General features: G+C 36.2%; 1 protein-coding gene across 1 annotated transcript; it reads left to right on the plus strand.

Annotated features, from left to right (window-relative positions):
• Nucleotides 1–1,722: 1,722 nt before the first annotated feature.
• Nucleotides 1,723–17,300, plus strand: LOC128261810 (uncharacterized). Its single transcript, XM_052995686.1, has 8 exons — nt 1,723–1,819; nt 3,243–3,461; nt 3,544–4,431; nt 6,669–6,783; nt 8,065–8,225; nt 8,296–8,403; nt 8,473–8,676; nt 9,298–17,300. The coding sequence occupies exons 1-8, from the start codon at nt 1,738–1,740 to the stop codon at nt 9,432–9,434; spliced, it is 1,914 nt and encodes a 637-aa protein (XP_052851646.1). The 5' UTR covers nt 1,723–1,737; the 3' UTR covers nt 9,435–17,300.
• The last annotated feature ends 1,599 nt before the right edge of the window (nt 17,301–18,899 follow it).

Consider the following 18,899-nt stretch of genomic DNA (forward strand, 5'->3'; position numbering starts at 1 on the left):
TCGCTCAGCCCGCATTCATTTGTTTTGTCCTCACTTCTGTATGGCGCAGGCAGGAATGCGACTAAAACTATGCTAGATGAACAAGCAATAAACCATAAATTTCTTGTTCTCCGAAAGCAACAAAAACGGCAACTAGCGGTTAAGCGTTTAGGGCTTGCCGAACGTAGAAATGGGTGAAAGGATAAGGGCCGGGGAAAGAATGCTAAGGTATGCCTATGAACACCAGGGCTGCAAGCCATTTAAACCATTTGGTGTTTTTCCGAAAACTTAACCAGAATCGAAATAGACTTTTAGTTTTATAGGTTTCTTGGTTTGTTTTTGGTGCATAAAGGACAATACATTTTGACCGCAAGCTGGCAACACTGTGTATGCGTAATACTAAAATAAAAAAAAAAACAGGGAAATGTCGTACATGCCTTAAGCATACTCCAAAGCAGAAAAATACAGAAATATTGATCTTAAATGCAACTATACTTCTTAATCAATATTATGAAATTGACAACGCTGCGTATGTGTAATGTAAATATTGGGAATCAAGCGACATTACGTATACGTCTTATAAATACAGTAAAACTAACATTGCTTACACACTTTATAAACATTTCATACGCAATGCCGTTCGGTACTATTTTAGTAGTAAGTTTACAATATGTACTTAATGAAGGTATTCTATGAAAATATATGTGAATAACATATTAATAAGGAAACCCTGGCACCTGTGAGGTACATCTACCTAAATACATTCAAATGAATGTATGTGCGACAGTGTTGTATAAATTTAAATTATTGTTCAGCTGTCTGTTGTCTCCTCTCTCTCTCTCTTAATTTATTTCTCTTTCTTTCTGCTTCTGCCGGCTGCAATATGTTCCGTTGTGTTGTGTAGCCCCATCTCCCTCCCGCCCATTAGCCGTGTAGTTGGGCTGTCCAACGTGACAAAAGCATTTTCGGCGGGCGTTGGTAGGGGAAAATTGGGTGGTAGGGTGCAGGGTGGCGTTTTAGACTTTGGTGGCAGCTCGACTCGTGCATGTAACATGTTTGTAAAATAAATTGTTGTAGCTCTCCTCGCGCTTTTCTTTCCCTCTCACTTGCTGCGTGTGTATGCGTGTGCGGAGAAATATACATTTCCCTGAGCTTAATCCTCTGTTTGCCCAATTTATATATCTAAAAAACTCTGCAAAACGTTTACCAAACCGAGTTACTACTTAAATAAATAAATTAACTTCTATTTATTTAATCATTAACTTGTTATTCAAAATAAAGTCTTTGTTAATCACCGTTAAATGAGTATTTTTTAAATATAAAAAGAAACAACGAATACTTTTAACATTTCCAACAATAACACTTTTTAATGGTAGGCTTTTCCCTGATCCAGGCTATCTTATCTTTTGGAGTTTTGAAATGTGAAGTGAAGTGTATTGTTGGCTAAGAGAGGGTTAATTTAAATGCGAGAGACAGAATAAAAGAAGGAAAACGTCAGCCAGATGGCAAGGGAGACGTAAACATAATTTAACATCAGTTATGTGCAAACGTGCGAGAGTGTGTGCATGTGCGTTGACATGACAGCGATAAGGATAAAGATAAAGACATTGTCCGACCACTTGCTAACTGCTTTAATCAGCTGATAAGATTGTGAGCTTATGCTTCAGTTGGCTCCGTGTTGCTGTGTTCGGTTCGGTTTACTTTTTTTATCAAGCTCGACAGTCCGTTTTGTAATACATCCGGCAAATATACGGGCAAATGTACGAGCAAATACACGCACTCCCCGGGCACACACAATTACACAAATATTTATGGCCCTGCTGCTGTGTGTTATCACAAGGTACTTGGCGATAACAGCTCAACAAGTTATAATGGGATTGCCACAAGGCTTCGCAGCAGGTGTCTGTGGGCTTATGCAGTTAAAACTGGACGAAATTGACGTCACCGATGCAGTTTAAACCAGTCTCGGCCAATTGACGTCATCGTTTTTGACTATCTTTTGATTAGAATGAACCAAAAGGCAACCAAGAAATCGAAATTACCAAGGTTTTTAAGAAAATATTCAGTTTCAGAAATAAGCAACAAAAATTTTAATCTAATTGACTTCATTGTTCAGTCATTAACGTCATAGTCTTGACTATCTCAAAATCTACATTTTATTATCTCATGATGACATGGAATTAAAATGTAAGAATTCCATAATGGCACCTAGAAATTAAAATCATACAGATAATGGCAAATTGATTAGTAATATTGTATACAACTTTAAACTTATTTTTTACACAGGGGCGTGTTCAGGATTTGCTAGTAGGGGGGTTTTCAGAACAATTTATTAATCGTGTGGGGGGTTTGAATCGCACAAAAGTAGTGTATGTATACACATCAATGCAAATATCTCGGTCCCACTATTGCCCACTGTCTCTCTCTTTTTCCTTGCCTATAATCGATTAAGTTACGATAAATCAATCAGTGCAGTAAGAAAAACCCCATATATATCGAAACATAAGTTAGTGTTAATTTCCACCATTACGTAAATAAATTTTCGATTTATGTTAGTTTATTTTTCAACCGTTGTGTTTTTTTGTGTTCTGTGTGTAAATGTGTTTTATTAGCCTCCCTCCTCTAATCCCCATAAAGAAAATTGCCCAAAGCATATAAGCATTTCGACTAGATAAATTTCAACATTGATATATATGTTTGCAACTTGGCGCTGAAATCAAATAATCGATCGCAACTTTTCAATAAATACCATAAACGGGAAAAACACATATAATATAAGTCATCACATAAACATTTATAATATTAGGATGTATTGATGATCGTTTTTTGTTTATCCTTTTTTGCGTTAAATTTCTGTTTGATTTTATAATTTTTAATCGTTTACACTGGTCAACGGAATTTAGTCACACTACTTGAAAATGGTGATTCCGATAATGTTTTTCGCAGCAGTTTTATAGACTAGAAAAAGAAGCAAAACTGCGAAAAAAATGTCATAACAATCACTAGCTTTAAAGCAATCATAGAGGTGGAGCCGCAGAGATCTTATAAGGATTTACATATCAATCAAAACTCCTAAAAAAAATATGCTGTGAAAAGTTATATCAGGAATAAATAAATAACTGTCTAAGTGATTACAAATCAATAGAGATGTCTGCGGTACCCCATTTCTATTTGTTTGACCAGCACCTTTCTTAGACTAATTATAAGTTGATTGTGTGACCCTTGAACCCTATACCAACGTTCGCTTTCTGTTGTGGAAGCAGCCAACGACGTGAGCGAGGAGTCCACAGAGTTTGGGGCGCCGCCGGTCGTCTACTATGGCGAGTCCAATGTGAACTTGGGCCAGCCCTTCTCGATCACCTGCATTATACCGATCACCGAGCAGATCCATTGGATCAAGAACGGAGAGCCGATCACAAGGCACAATCTGCGGCACGGGCGCGATGATCATGCCTACGCTCTGTCTGAAAGTGCAATCGAGGGTGAGTATTTTGGCGAAGAAGTTAATTCCGGAGGAGTTGAAGATTCCACCACTCATCTGGTCATCTGTTGCTCCCGCTAAAGGTGAGAAGCACAAGATTGAGGCGCATTTGAGAGTGCGGCATGCCCTCAAGGTGCACGAGGGTCGCTATCAGTGCAATCATCGCCACAGCACCTACCACATGCTGCACGTGCGGGATGCCAAGGGAGCAGGAGCGGGAACGGGCGAACCCACCGAGTCCGGATATCAAACCATCGACGAACTGACGCCGAACTCGGCGGATGACTTCTTCACACGAACGTGGCTGGAGCAGCAGCAACAGCAGCAGCAACAGTTGCCCCACCAGTCACACAAGCAGCACAAGTCGCATTTGGGCTATGGAAACGTCAGCCTTTCTGGATCTCAGCCCTGGCATCCCTCGGCGGGGGGAGGCGGCGGTGGCGGTGGCGGTATCCATCGCGTTTACTCGGCCACACCGCCGGACTTTCCACCACCGCGTTTCGATCAGCTGGAGCACACGGTGGCGCCGCCAGAGCCACCCACTATACTGTACAATCAGACGAATCCCACTGCCAGCGCCACTGCCACGGAGGCCAGCCTGCTCCTGACGACGGCGCACCACCATGCCCACCACCAGCAACAGTTGCAGCAGCAGGCGCAGCACACGCTGAACGCCTTCCAGTTGCCACTGCCGCCACGGCCCAATCCTGGCCAGAATGAGCGCTACCAGACCTACGCACCGCACTATGTGCCGCCAGTGGTGGGATCAGGACGTGAGCTGACTACCATTTCAGTAGCCACCAGCACAAGGGCCATGATGGGTGGTGTTGGTGGTCCTGATGGTGGTGGTGGAGTTCCTGCGGGTGCCAGTGCCCCAATTATGGGTGCTGGTGCTGGTGGCCACATGCTGATGGGTGGCCAGGCGCATCAGGTGCATCTGCAGCACCAGACGCTCTTGCCCGTCAAGATGGGTGAGCCACACACACACACAAAAACACACACACATGAAACACTTACAAAAACCTCTTATTAAAGTTCAACTTGTATATGCCCACTTTGTTGTTGTTCGTTTTATGGCTTTTATCTCGCTCGCGCCGATCAAAACTGCCATTGTAATTTGTTATCGTACCGAAAACTACAGCCTTGCTCCCATTTTCAATAGCTCTTATGATTCTTTTGATTATTGCTATGAATATTGATATTTTGACGATATCGATAATCCCAGCGTGACTTTTTATAATTATATAGAGAATTAAAAACTATCAATAAAATAAAAGATAATTTTTTATACTTTCACTTAATGTAAAAGTTTTTTATTATAGAAATTCAACCCAAAAACTAATTAATTAAATAATTTTGTTTAACGTTTTAAATATCTTGAAAGTACATTTTTTACAGCATACTTTTAAAGCGATTTCAAATCTCTCGATTTTACAATTGGCTATAGGCGAAATTAAAAATGGGAACAGGGTCAAGTGTTCGCCCACCCCACCCACTCGCTCTGTCTCTTTCGAACTGCATCTGATCTAAGCTCCGGCCCCACCCCACCCCACTCCACCCTCTCGCTCTCTCCTCATTAGCCCGCTCGCTTGCTCTCTCCATTGCGTCTCTTTCCATTGCATTAACCTCGCTAGCCTAATTTTGGTGTTGTTGGTTTTTAATTAAACGTTAATCGCTCGTCTAGCTAACTCGCCTTCTCGCTCGCTCCCACTCAATGTGACCTTGACAAGCTCGCCGTTGACTCTCTCGCTCTCACTCTCGCTCATACACACATACACACCCCACACACCCACATATTCACATATGGTCACACCTTTAAGTTAAGCTTGAGTTGTTTGCCTGAACTTTTGTATCATTTCCGCTCTTTCTTTGTCTTTTGCGATTACCTTTATCTTGATTTCATTTGTTGCCCTATATTGTCTTTACATCTTTGTTTTTACCTTTGGCTTTCTTAGACTTTTATTGTCTTTTCCTCCTGTACACAACAAATGTTATGGGTCAATTTGATTTTATTTTATACAAAAAAAAATATCAAGATTATAGTTGTAAATATGAAGTGACTTTTAACCTTTTGAATTTCAAAAACCTTAGTTTAAAATTTGTAATCTTAAAAAAGGTTTAGTGATATATAATTTTCAAAAAGTTTTATCTGCTTGACATTTTCACATATATTTTTGTGTGTCTTGATTTTCTTTGGTTCTTCCTTTTTAACGCTTTGGTTGTTTACTCTGATTGTTGAACACACAGATGGCAGGTGCATCGATTTCGATTTCAATTGCGATTTCGATTCCGATTCGAATTTGATTGGCAGCCAGTTTTGCGATGACGCATAAAGTTTACAATTGGCAGCGTTTGGCTTACGAGCTGATTATATTCAATCAGACTGCCAGATAAGGCGGAAAAAACAACACGTGGCGTGCCGCTGATTCTCCTTCTCTCGCTTTCTTGCTTTTTTTGCTTGCGCTTCTTGTCAATCGAGCTGTCGATAGTTCGAGAATCGATCTTAATGTTCTATGTATCGCATTTTGTATATCGATAAACATAAATTTAATTACTTTTGCTCTATTTTATATTGCAGCTATCTTAACCGATAAATTAATCAACTATACATACCAAACTAATCAAACATAAACGTAAATAATCATAGTAATCTTAATTCATATGCAGCGTAAAATAAAGTTTATTTGATTTCAGTCCAAGTTTCGAAATAGTACGAAAATGTGATTTATACCAGAAAAGATGAATAAAATTCGATTGACCAAATTGTATGCTCTTTTGTTTTATTTATACGTATTCTTAAGTTTTAGTTTTAGTTTTAGTTTTACGAATATTCTTTTTTTTTTTTTGCTCCACCTTTGTTTTGATATTAGTGATTTGTGTGTTGCTAATTCATCATTACTCTTCTAAGCAATTTAGTCAGTATTCAAAACCGAATTTCAAGCTCTCATCTCTCAGCCAAAAAAAAAATATCCAAACCAAAAACCTCAGATATCTCTCAAAAAAGCTCCACCAAAACCTCTCATACTTTAAGCTCGTTCTCAATTTATTCCTCTAAGCAAATATATTTATCTTTACATACAAGTTATTAGAATAAACTTTGTTTAAGCAGTTCTATATGTAAACGTTTTCTCGTATCCCAACATTAGAATGCCATCCCGCCCCTGCCAATATTTGACTAATCTTTTTTATGTATCTATACCATCTCCAGATAAGCTGGTGCCAAACTATGATAATATCGAGCATCAAATGAAATTTTACGACATCAAAACGCCGCTGGTTCTCAGCTGCAACGTGAAAGAAGATACGTCGAGCGTTCTTATATGGTAAGTCATTACGAATCACCCCCTCACACTCAGAGAAACCGAAAATATTCCGGGGCGATGTAGAGACGCAGGGTGGCTCTATATTTGTGTCTGTGTCCCACATAGTTAGTAGTTATAAGAGCAATCATTTTAATACGGCACAGCTAAGCACTTTTGCTTAATTATGTTGGCCTGACTGCCTAACTGACTGCCTGACTGACGTAACCTGGCAACCGAAACAAGAACGAAGCCTCGAACACACTGCAAAAAATTTTAATCGGAGGACAAGATGTCTAAGTGAAGTCCACTCAATAAATGCCAATAGACAACATTTAATATTTAAAAGTATTTTTCTGATGTCGAATCTATTTTTCCCAAACATAGGTAGAATTCTGTAGCAACTCCCTACAAATTTAATTCAAAAACCCAGATAGTTCAAGAACTCCGATCTGATTTCTTTTGGCGGTTTATTTATAGCTAAAAGGGAGCTTTTCTGAAAAGCGAAGGATTTCTTTATAATAAGCATACCCTCTGCAAGAGCAAAATAAGGTGCCATTTGTGCGAATGTGTACGGTTGAGTGGGGTCTGTTGGCTGGCACTTTTGAGGGGCGGTGGTTACTGAAAAGTGCCTTCCTGTCTGGGACCGGTTAGTGTTTGGTAGCCGGAGCTCGGAGCTCTGCGGCAGGGTCTGGTAATGGTAATGACACTTTTGTTCATTCCGGGACCTGTCCGGGTCCCTGGTTCTCGTGCTCGTTCACGTTCACGTTCACGTACTCGTACTTGTTCTTGTTCTGGGGCCAGGGCCAAACTTTGCGTGTGCCTCGCTTTGGAATTAGTCTTTGAATAATTGGCAAAAGGCGTAGAGAACGACGGAAGGCCAGGAGAAAGTTCGTTCCTCAAGTAGGTGCAGCCGGGCTATTCGGCGATAACTGTAGAATTCATTTAGATAAATGACTTTTTTTTGCTAGCAAATACCTACAGAGAAAAAAAAGAACAAGTACTAACTACAGCATACATATTAAGTAAAAGGTTTTATAACTATTATAAAACTTTACATTAAAACTGATTAAAAGGAGGCGACTCACATAAAATTGGTTTACTTGTTTTTAGGAACTAATAATGAATCGTAGGAGACTTTCACGGTTTTTTTTTAGTGGTAAACCCATTGAATCCATTACCAGTTCAAGTGAAATTTGGTTCGGCTTTATTGGATAAGATTACCGGGCGAAGACCAACACTAGTACTAGTCCCAAAACCATTTGTCACCAAACTAATCCCTGTCCTTATTTTTTCGGCGAACAGGAAAAAGAACGGCACCGCTGTGACGGAGGTGCCTTCGCTAAAGGGTCGCTTTAAGATAATCGCAGCCGAGAAAAAGTTCATCATCGACAAGACGGATGTAAACGACGATGGCGATTACAGTTGCGAGATCGACGGAGAGTCCAAGATAATCAAAGTGATTGGTAAGTTGTCGTAAGACGTCTTCAGCAACCACAAGTCCCAATTGATTGATATTCCCTTTATCGTGTGCAGCCCGCGTTGTTGTAAGAGTGCCTTCAAATACAGCCGTTGTGGAGGGAGAAAAGATGTCGGTGACTTGCACCGTTGTGGGTACCGCACCACAGTTGATATGGACTTTTGGTGAGTTTTTCTTTTTCAAACATCCCTGCAAGAAATAAAATTTAACTCGGTTGCATTCCTTCCCTTCAGGCAATGTAACGCTGACAAACTCAACGGATCGCTTCGTCCTTAAACCAGAAAACAATGTCCCGAACGCCATTCTGACACTGGACAATGTGACATTGCAAGACAGAGGCGAGTACAAATGCATTGGACGCAATGCGGCCAATGACTATGGTGTGAACGGCACCAGCACTGCTCCTGCCAGCGACTTCACAACTGTGCGTGTTAAGGGTAAGTTTCCGTCGGATGGGAGTGCCCCCTAAGCTCCCATTAATGTTCGCCGAAAAACCTTGGTCGCCATTCCTCGTCCGATTCTGTAGGCTATAATCGTTTAGACTACAAAGTGCTTATCCAAATTAAATTGTTAGAGCCAGCCATGCCCGTCTATAGTTATTAGATTTCGGATATTAAATGTAAATATTTATTGTTAGAAATTGACATTAAAAACAAATATTCTTATAATGATACATAAAAATCAATTTTAATTGATAAGAAAATTAAAATCGTTTTTATATTTCTTAAATTTGTATTCTAATATAAAAATGTATTTTTCAAAATGTAATTTTCAGTCATCTCGCTTTTATTTAACTACAACAAAACTGATACGAAGCTATTTTTTGCGTAATATTTCCTAAAAAAAAACATTTTTAACGTGAATCCTGATAGAAAGGTTGTTTTTTCAAAAAGCTAAAACTTTTAGACTTAAATATTATTTTGGGTAACAATTCAATTAGATAGGTTAGTAATCCAACATTAGCAAAATGCAACCAAAATAGACGAAGATTTGCGACCTTGTTTAACCGGTTATCCAGAGTAAAACACTTTTAAAATATATTTCTCCCTTCTCTGTAGGCAAATTTGCCGCCTTGTGGCCTTTCCTGGGCATCTGTGCTGAGGTGCTGATTCTGTGCATCATCATTCTCATCTATGAGAAGCGACGCAACAAGAGCGAACTGGAGGAGAGTGATACTGATCCCCAAGAACAGTAAGTGTGCCAACTCTCCGACCCAACACACCAACCAACCTACAAACCAATCAACACCACAACAAACAAAAAACCAACAACATAAACTGTCAACACCAAATAATATTAAACATCAGCAAACAAACAAAAACAAACAAACAAAAAACAACAACCGAAACGCAGCAGAAGAGGAAAAAAGTTGAAATTTTAGTTTTATACTGCAAATTAAAGACGTTGAAGCTGCAGGCGAATGCAAATGCGAGTTCAGACCAGACACAACAACATAACCATACGGAAACGGATAACAGATACAGATACAGATACAGATACAAATACAGATACGGAGAAGCAACGTACTTACGGACGGACAAACAAACGGACGGAGGTGCAGCAGCTACAACAATTAGTGAAATTTTCTTAGTTAACAATTTCTAATAGTTACCACAATGGAAAGAAAAATAAGGAAAATGAATGAATTTTTGTGTTTGACGCAAGCGACGGATACGCAATAAAATGAAAAGTTAAAGGTTAAGAAATTATATAGTTTTTGCTAATTTTGTATTATAATGAAGTCCATTGTGCCTGGAGCGTCGCAAGGAATATAATGAAATATCGAGACCCAGAGAAGTGAAATGAAGAGAGTGAACACAAAAAGCTTAACTTTTAGGTTTCTACCTTTTTCGATGTGTGCTAAACGAATGCAAATATATTCCTGATCCGTATATTTGTTTCGCCCAAAACTCTGACAAACACAAAACGGAAACGGAAACACAAAACGAACGCACACACACACAACTCATTCACACCGACACACCCGAGAGTTAAAACACAATATGTAGTTCTCTAGATATAAATATGATAAATTTAATTCATCGTAAATATGCCTTTTAATTTCTTTGCCTTATTCAAATCGAAAAATCGTTTTTTTTTGCTGTGCTTGTCTCTGTTGCTTAAAAAATAAACTACAAACAAAACTTAATGAAAAATAATTACACATAAACGAAACCTTTCTTTTATGTTAAAGTCCAGTCCATAATATTATTATTATTATCATGTAAAGGAATACGACAAGAAAATGTTATCAACTTTCTTTTTAAGTACTTATTGTTTAATTATATACATTAAAAAGAAAACCACATTTAAAAAAAAAAAAAAAAACACAAAAACACCGTAAGCGAAGCAAAAGTTTTTATTTTGCTTTGGAGGAATACAAAACAGAATTAATCGTTACTTATGTATATTATAAATCACTATATAAGCTTATTAATTTCTTGGCAGTGAATCAAACATACACACGAAAACAGAAATCGTAGCTCAACACTTTCGCATTGATTTGGAATTATAATTAGAATTATTTGTATATTGTACACAAAAGAGTATTTTCCCCGCCCCAAAAGCCCCTTAGCCCCAAAAACCTCTAGTTTGCGCACTTTTTGTTTTTTGTCGCCTCTGTTGATTTTGCCGTGTATAAACTTGAAAACTTGAATGATTTCGATTCTTTGTATCCTAGTATCTAAACACTTGTGCTATTCTTTACCGATTACAACTATCCATTATGATTTTTTGCGTTTTGAGATTGATTTCTACCGAAATATAAAACAAACAACAACAAAAAATACAATTGTAAATTAAACAAAAAGAAAAAATATAAAAAAAAATAAACAAAAAAAGAACAAAACCAAACAATTTGCATTTTTATTATTTTCTCTATCTTTTACGTAGTGCTGTCCTATCTACATATTTATTGTTTTCTTAGATCCTGGTTTCTGCTTGCCTGCGCCTGCCTGAAATGGGAGAAATATCCCCCAGTGAATATTCGTTTTATTTCTTAACATTTTTCGTTGCTGATTGACTTTTGATTTGCTGTTCTAGACTTCTGGTATCTTTGAGTGATTCGTCGTAGCCGATAATCATGGAAAGCTAATCAAATGTATCTTTCATTCTTTTCTTATTTTCCCATAACTATTGTCGAATAAACCAACATTTGTTTTGAGTAGTTGATCAAGTTCGCTCTCTAGTTGAAACTAAATTGAATGAGAAATCCTAAAACAAAAAACAGAATATGTATATGTGGGAGAACCTGCCGCTTGATTCGATCAATTGATTGGTTGACTGTTTTCTGCAATCATCATTAAAAAAAAAAAAAACCAAAAACCACTACTTAAAACCAAAAAACTAACCCAAAAATAAACCTCGCCCTCGATCAAATCTCCATGAACCCGCCTTGACTAACCAAATCTGATCCAAATGTGCCCAGCGTCAACTAACATCAACAACAACAACAACAACAAAACTTCAAAACAACAATCACTGCAATAATTTACCAAAATAGTAACAATAACTATTAGCAATCTGAACAGCAATAGCTGCATCTACGGCATCTGCAACAGCAACAACCAACAGTAGCCTAATTTTCCTACTAACAAACGATTATTATTTATTTATAATTTGTATTGAGGCATAGCCAAGTTTATTGATTAATTAATTGATTCGCTCTCCCTATCAATATCTATTTCCGAACTCGACATTTTCCTTTGACTTATTTTTTTTTCGAATTACTTGTTGAAACCCCCAATCCAATCACAAGAACATGAGCAACCACAACCCAAGACCACCAAAACTAATTCAAGTGATTTTCGCAATTTATTCTTTATTGCAGGAAAAAGAAAAGGAGAAATTATGATTAAAATTCCTAGGCAAAAGACAGAACACACCGTATAAAGAATAACAAGTAAAACCATTTAAATATGAGCAAAAACCAGTAACAGAAAGTAAAATGCATTAACACATTACATTAACTAAACTACATAAAACTAGCAAAATCGAGAATGGTAATGAAACCGAAATATGGAAAAACAGTCACAAGAGAAAAAGTTGTGTATCCCACACCCTCCTGTACCCCTGTTCCACTATCCCATTATCCCTTCCCCAGCAAAACTGCAGAACTTTGTTTAGCAAAATTGTATTTTATTAAAGAAAGATAAAACAAAAGCAAACAATTAATATTAAAAACAAATGGAAACCGAAGTAAATCTAAAATAATATTAAAATGGAAAGTGATAGCAGTTAAACGAACACTAATAAGAGAATATGGATAAACGATGGCAACATAAAGGAACTTTAGCAATTAACCTTAAAGTGAAGCGTTAACTCCAAAGCAAAACAAAAAGTCGCACATGCCACTCCCTCCCCCACGCACCCTCCACCTGAACAACAGAATATAGTATTGTACATAACAAAAAAAAAAAAAACAACAATTGAGAAACGCTGAAGAAGCAGGCAATTCTTCTGTCTCTGCCTGACTCACTGTAGAAGCAAGCCAAGGCTCTGTCTCTTCTTTCCTAGCAAGAGGACTCTTTATACAACTATGATTTTTTAGGTAGTCATATTTTGAGGTTAGTTTTTAGTTCAAAACGGAACTTAAAAAAAAAAAAAAATAAGAAATCAGATGAAGCGAAGCGGCAACAACAGCAACCACATTTGAGAGGACAGAAGATGGAGATGGAGATGGAGAAACATGATGAAATGGGAAAGCGATTGAAAACGACGATATTGAAAGAACTTTGTTTATTAATCTTAGTTAATATATGTATATGATATATTGACAAACTGAAGATGAACTTTTAAAACAATTAAGTAGCGCGTTATGAGTATATTTTTAAAGGATTAATACCACAACTAGTAGCTGATGACGGAAGGAAGATAGCCTAGGGACGAAGCGTTGGAAGCGAGAACATTGTATATTGCATAATTTTAGGAGGAAAAGAAGGATGGAAATAAATCAGATGCGTACTGCCAAAACTTGTAAAGTTCAGTACTATTTGCTTAGCCTCATTTTTGGTAAACAAAAACTAAAAAACCAAAATCAAAACACACTAAGAACAAAAACAAAAACAAAAATAAATGAAATCATAAGCTCTGTTAATTCATTTCTGTTGTTGCTAATTTCGGTTGTTTATGTATAATGTATGTGTATAAAAATCGAAATGCGAAATGCGAAAGAACTAAGAACTAAAGCGGTCTTCAATTCACATCTTAACTCGTAATCATATAGAAATCGTATATATATATATGTACAAATATGTATATGTAAAAATTTGTGTAACCTTTTTTTTCAGTTGATGTTTTCATTTACGTGAACTTTTCGTTGTTGATTTTTTAGCCGCCACCAAAGCTTTAAATATTTACATAGTAAACTGTGTTCTCAGCAAAACGATGAAAATTAATGAAATAAAATTATGTTAAATTACGCAAAAACAAGACGATTTGTATAGTAAACTAAATGAGCATAATAAACAGAACCCTTGATAAACAAAAAAAAAACTAACAACTAAACGTTCTTGTTATATATATAAATAAAGAATATATATATATATAATTGCTATATATATAGATCACGTGTGTGTGTGTGCATGTTCGATTACATAGTTATATACATATGCGATGAAATACAAAAATAGAGGATGAAGGGAAAGGTAAATAATAGCCTAGAGAGGAGACTTTTTGGAAACCGTCGATAAATTCTCGTGCATAAGTTTTTTATTCATGTACAATTGTTGTACAGTTTTTGTGGCTTATTTGTGTATAACAACTATTAATGACAACAACTACTACTTATATTATAATTGATCTATTATGCATAACTGTACATTAAACTGATCCCCTACCATTTCATTGTATCTCTAGACTCCTCTTTTTTTTTTTATTTCTGGGCTTGGTTCCATTTGACCGATTCCCCATAAAACTTTCTCTCTTTCGACCAAAAAACCCCCTTAGAAAGCAGACATCCTTGAACCTATTTGAACTGAAAAGTAAACCCACAAGAAGAAGAAGAAGAAAACGAACAACAACAACAGCTACGATACCTATTTACTGCTATATTGTATGACGTAATGTTACCCACAACAACATGAACAACTAAACCATACACACGTTACTAACTTTAAAGCAAACCAAACCAAAATCAACTTCGGAACACTCGTCGACTATGCTATATATACAACATACTAACGAAAAGGATGCAACAAACGGAAACTATACATACTTATAAAATATATACACTTATATACAAACAACCACATACGCAGTATTGTATGTCTTTTTGTACAGAAAACAAACGACAAACTAAGCCTGACAACAAACAAATCGTGTATCCTAACTACAACTCCTCAGATAGAACATATGACTCCTCCACAGCACTCCCACATTACAATTCCCATTTCAACTTTTCCACTATCTCATTTACCGATCATCCATGGTTTACCCATCAATTGTTGCTAAACTATCGAACAATATAATCAACAAAAGCAGAATTTCTTGGCACACACTTTTGACTCTCACGCGTTAGTCGCTTCACGAGTAGAGCAGCTAAATGTGAACATCAGACGAAGCTCTAGTTAAGTTACAAGAAGGAACCTTATATATATTATATATATAACATATACATAAATAATATTAATAATTACACGTACTTTTAATTAGTCGAGTAAGCCAAATGTTGAGGGAAAAAATCACAAGCCGAAACGAAAGCTAAGACTAAACATAAGCCTGAAAAACGGTTCACATCGGTTCTCCCAAAAAAAAAAGGGGAAACCAAAAATTAGTTAAAGCTTAAATTGAAAAGTTAGGTTCAAAATTCAGGAAGGTCCTTGGGATTTGATTTTTTATTTTATTTTTACGGAGTGAATATACAAGCTATAGAGCTTGGAATATTAAATCACAACTGTCTCTCTTCGAATTCCCATACAGTGCGTTTCGGAGCTGTAAAACGCTAGTTGCCCCCAAAGATAAACTATACACAATGGGAACTAACGATTTCCAAACACTTGTTATGGCATTTAAAACATTTGCAGAACCAAAACACATTGTACGCGAAATCAGAGCCAAATTTATGTTTATTCAAAAATATACTTTTTTTTTGGCGAATTTCACTGGCAAGTCACACATTTTGTATGAATTCCGGCTCGGAGATGGAGCTAGCTTCCGATAGAGAAGGAAATGAGGATATATGATGGAGGAGGATTCAACAGCCGGCCAGGCTGAGATTCCGGCGAACCGAACCCGTAAAAACCTAACTTTGTTTTCCGCAGGCGCCCGGAGTAGTGTAAAAAATTGAAACTGTAGGAGACACTGTAGGAAAACAAATAATTGCCTTAGGGTTTCAGTAGAAATAAAACAAAACATTAAGAAATAATTTATCTTTTAAATCATTTCCCTTATCGGCGACTTTGAGCAAAACGTGTGGCTTGGCCTTAAAATTGGGGTGTGACATCAGCCACTCCATAAACATAAACTCAGTTAGAAGAACTACGGGTAAACACTGCTCGCCATAAAAACCAAGAACCGAAAGCAGTAAAATATTCTGTAATCCAAGCTAGTAACCGAATGTCACACAAAACACACACATAGGGCGGCGAAAGCGAATGGAATCCTTCCCCGATGTGCTACATATATAGCATATATAGCAGATATAGGATAGCTAACCGCATAAGCCTTTAGGGGAGCTAGAAATGAAAATCAATTAAGTGCCAGCCCCCGCCTCTCCCCTCCACAGACTTTGCCGTATGATAGCCTAATAGAACTCGATACCAGATACCAGATAGCGATACCGATACCAGAGAATTCCGGGGATGGATTCCAGTTGGTTCCGATACCGGCCTCTGCGAAATGTCTTCAACTAGAGCAAACACAAAACTGTTTCAGAATACTAATCGATGAACTATGATTTTTAGCAATTTATATAAATTACATATATACATACATATACATAGATAATGAATTATGGAAACCGAAGCTAAAACTAGATCTAGACCTAAACCTAAACCTAAATCTAGACCGAAGAAAAATCACAAATAAGTCAACAGGGCACAGCGCTTCTTAACTATATTTATTTCGACAAGCAGAACTTTTTCTAAACCTAAACCAAACCAAGAAAACGTAAAACCAACGCTAATCTTAAAACTATAACTAACTTTTTAAACTAATATTGAAATTGAACCCAACAAAGTGTTCATTAAACTAAAACCAAAGGATTACATATATGTACGAGCATGTATATGTACTTAACGTTAAACATTAAAAAAAAACACAACATTTTGTATGGCTATGGCAAAAACAAATCCAAAAAAAATCCAAAAAAAAACCCAAAAAAAAACTAAGAAAACAAAAAGCATAAGCAGAAGATGGTGAAAAGAACCCAACAATTTAGCTAAGTAATTTAATGTAAAGAGTTTATCGAATAAATTGAGAAACAAACCAAAATGAAAACTTTAATGAAACTTTCATCAGATTTCTAACGAACTTTACGAATTTCCAATAAGATGAAAACTGCGCTCTTTACGCCTATCTACCGAACATCTCTTTACATAGACATTATATGATATAAATATAATTATAATGGTGGAGAAAGTTGAGGGAAACTGAAACTGAACCGAGGCCGAATACTTACATAAGCATACACTTGTTTTTAGCACTAAATAAAATCTCTTGCGTTACTTTTGTTTAACAAATACTAATTAAACCAATGAATTAATATACATACAAAACATACTATAAACATACATACTATATATACATACATTACATATATATATATATATAAATAGAGTTTTATAGATCGAAAACCAAAAGAAGAGAAACCAAGAAACCCGAACCCAAACCCAAAACCAAAACCAAACCTAAATCCTGGAATCTAAACACGCAAATTTCGTCTCATCTCACGGATGTGCTACACTAAATTAGTAACTAAACTACAACTAAAACTAAAACTAAACTATTGTTAAACCGTAAAACACACGCATACATATACACACACATAAAACATTAACTAAATATTACAACAAGAACAACAAACCAGTTAAACGTTTAAGCAAAATCAAAGAAAAGAGAAAAAGGTATTTGCAGCCGCTGGCAGTTAGAACTTGAAAAATCTCCCAAAGAAAAGGCAGTTAGTAAATGAAATTAAATGAAATGAAAGCGAGCCGAGAAAGCTGACAAATGCAATCCACGCGAGACCGTTAGTGCAGTATGATAAACAACAAATTGTATTATATCTAAGCCCATGAAAATTAAAACAAAAGTTAAACATAATGAGGACACGACAAAAATGTTAATTACAAGCGCTAAACAAGTAAATAGCTAAACCAAACCAAACAGAAGAAGAAACCAAGGCGGCGGCTATTTATTAAAAGTGATTTATAGGGCAGAGTTGAAAACCAACTTTCAGCTAATATAGATTAATAACAAATAAAGACCGAAAAACCACAAAAAAAATATTTTAAAGCAAGCGCTTGAATTGTACATTTTTACAAGGCAACTGTACATTAAGCGCCCACGGCATTAAGTAAAAAAACAAAAAAAATTAAAAACCTAAAACCAAAAGAGTTGACAAGCACATAAAACAAAACAAAAAAAATAAATAAAAATCAAAAAAAAAAAACATACGAGACAGCAACGGAGTGTGCGGCTGCCCGACACACGAGAAGTTGCCTAGCCAGAACGGAAATGAGTTTATTAAATATATACATTTAAAAATTCATAAACAAAAAAAATCATGAGAAAGTAAAACCCAAAAATTCGTTGCATAATATTTAAAACGAAGGTAGTATTAAACTCGATTGCCTAATTCTAATATTAAAACCAAAAGAAAAGAAAAAAACTATAAAAACATTAACATTAACAGTAATAATAATAATGAAAACAAGAACAACAAAAAATGTTATTATACTTATTATACCGATTAAAATGAAAACAAAAGCAGAAAACCGACAAAAAAATGAAACAAAACAAATTAAAATAAAAATTTTATTTAGATTAAAACGTTGCACTTTCGCTGACCTACAAGCACAAAAGGAAACAAAAAGGTAGGTTGGATTTCAGGTTTTAGATATGAGGTATTTCTCAATTAGACAAATTATCCTAAGGTGTTTGAAAGTTAATATTTTATTAATAATATTATATTGGTTAAAATAAGTCGTTTGTATTTAAAAGTTAGAAGCGATCGTTTCTATAGCACCTATAGTCTTCGTATTTTAAATGAATTTAATATTTAAATATGGTGAAATATTTGATATAGAGTTTGCCCTTATTTAAAATAGTAGACGATTTTAAAACATTTTTGGAAATGTAAATTAAAGCCTGTGCGGCCAATCAGTTTACAATATGAAAGTGTAAATCTATAGTTGATTTCCAAGAGAAACAAACCTTCAGATGTCACAATAATGTTTTGCCATCCTTCTAAAATTTTTAAAGTCTAGCAGAAGAACAATTTGGTTAACTTTCTTTATCAGTTCAACTTAAATAATGCTATATTTGTAGCCGCATACAGTTTTTGGTCTAAACAAACTAAGCCATCGCGGGAGCAATCAGTTACCACATTTCACAAGCATAAAAAGCAGTTGCCAAGTGAAAAGAATTCCATGTCAGAGGCGGTTCAAGGTGGCTGCTCATCGCTCACTGCGGATGCGATAAGGATTGGCCCAACAGAAGATGT

The sequence above is a fragment of the Drosophila gunungcola genome, unplaced genomic scaffold (assembly GCF_025200985.1).
Source record: "Drosophila gunungcola strain Sukarami unplaced genomic scaffold, Dgunungcola_SK_2 000001F, whole genome shotgun sequence".
Taxonomy (NCBI): domain Eukaryota; kingdom Metazoa; phylum Arthropoda; class Insecta; order Diptera; family Drosophilidae; genus Drosophila; species Drosophila gunungcola.

What these genes read in the sequence shown, in the direction of transcription:
- LOC128261810 (XM_052995686.1), top strand. Translation starts at nt 1,738, where the DNA reads ATGTACGAGCAAATACACGCACTCCCCGGGCACACACAATTACACAAA. An exon ending in GTCTGAAAGTGCAATCGAGG is followed by an intron (nt 3,462 to 3,543) that starts GTGAGTATTTTG and finishes CTCCCGCTAAAG; the next exon opens with GTGAGAAGCACAAGATTGAG. An exon ending in CAAGATAATCAAAGTGATTG is followed by an intron (nt 8,226 to 8,295) that starts GTAAGTTGTCGT and finishes TATCGTGTGCAG; the next exon opens with CCCGCGTTGTTGTAAGAGTG.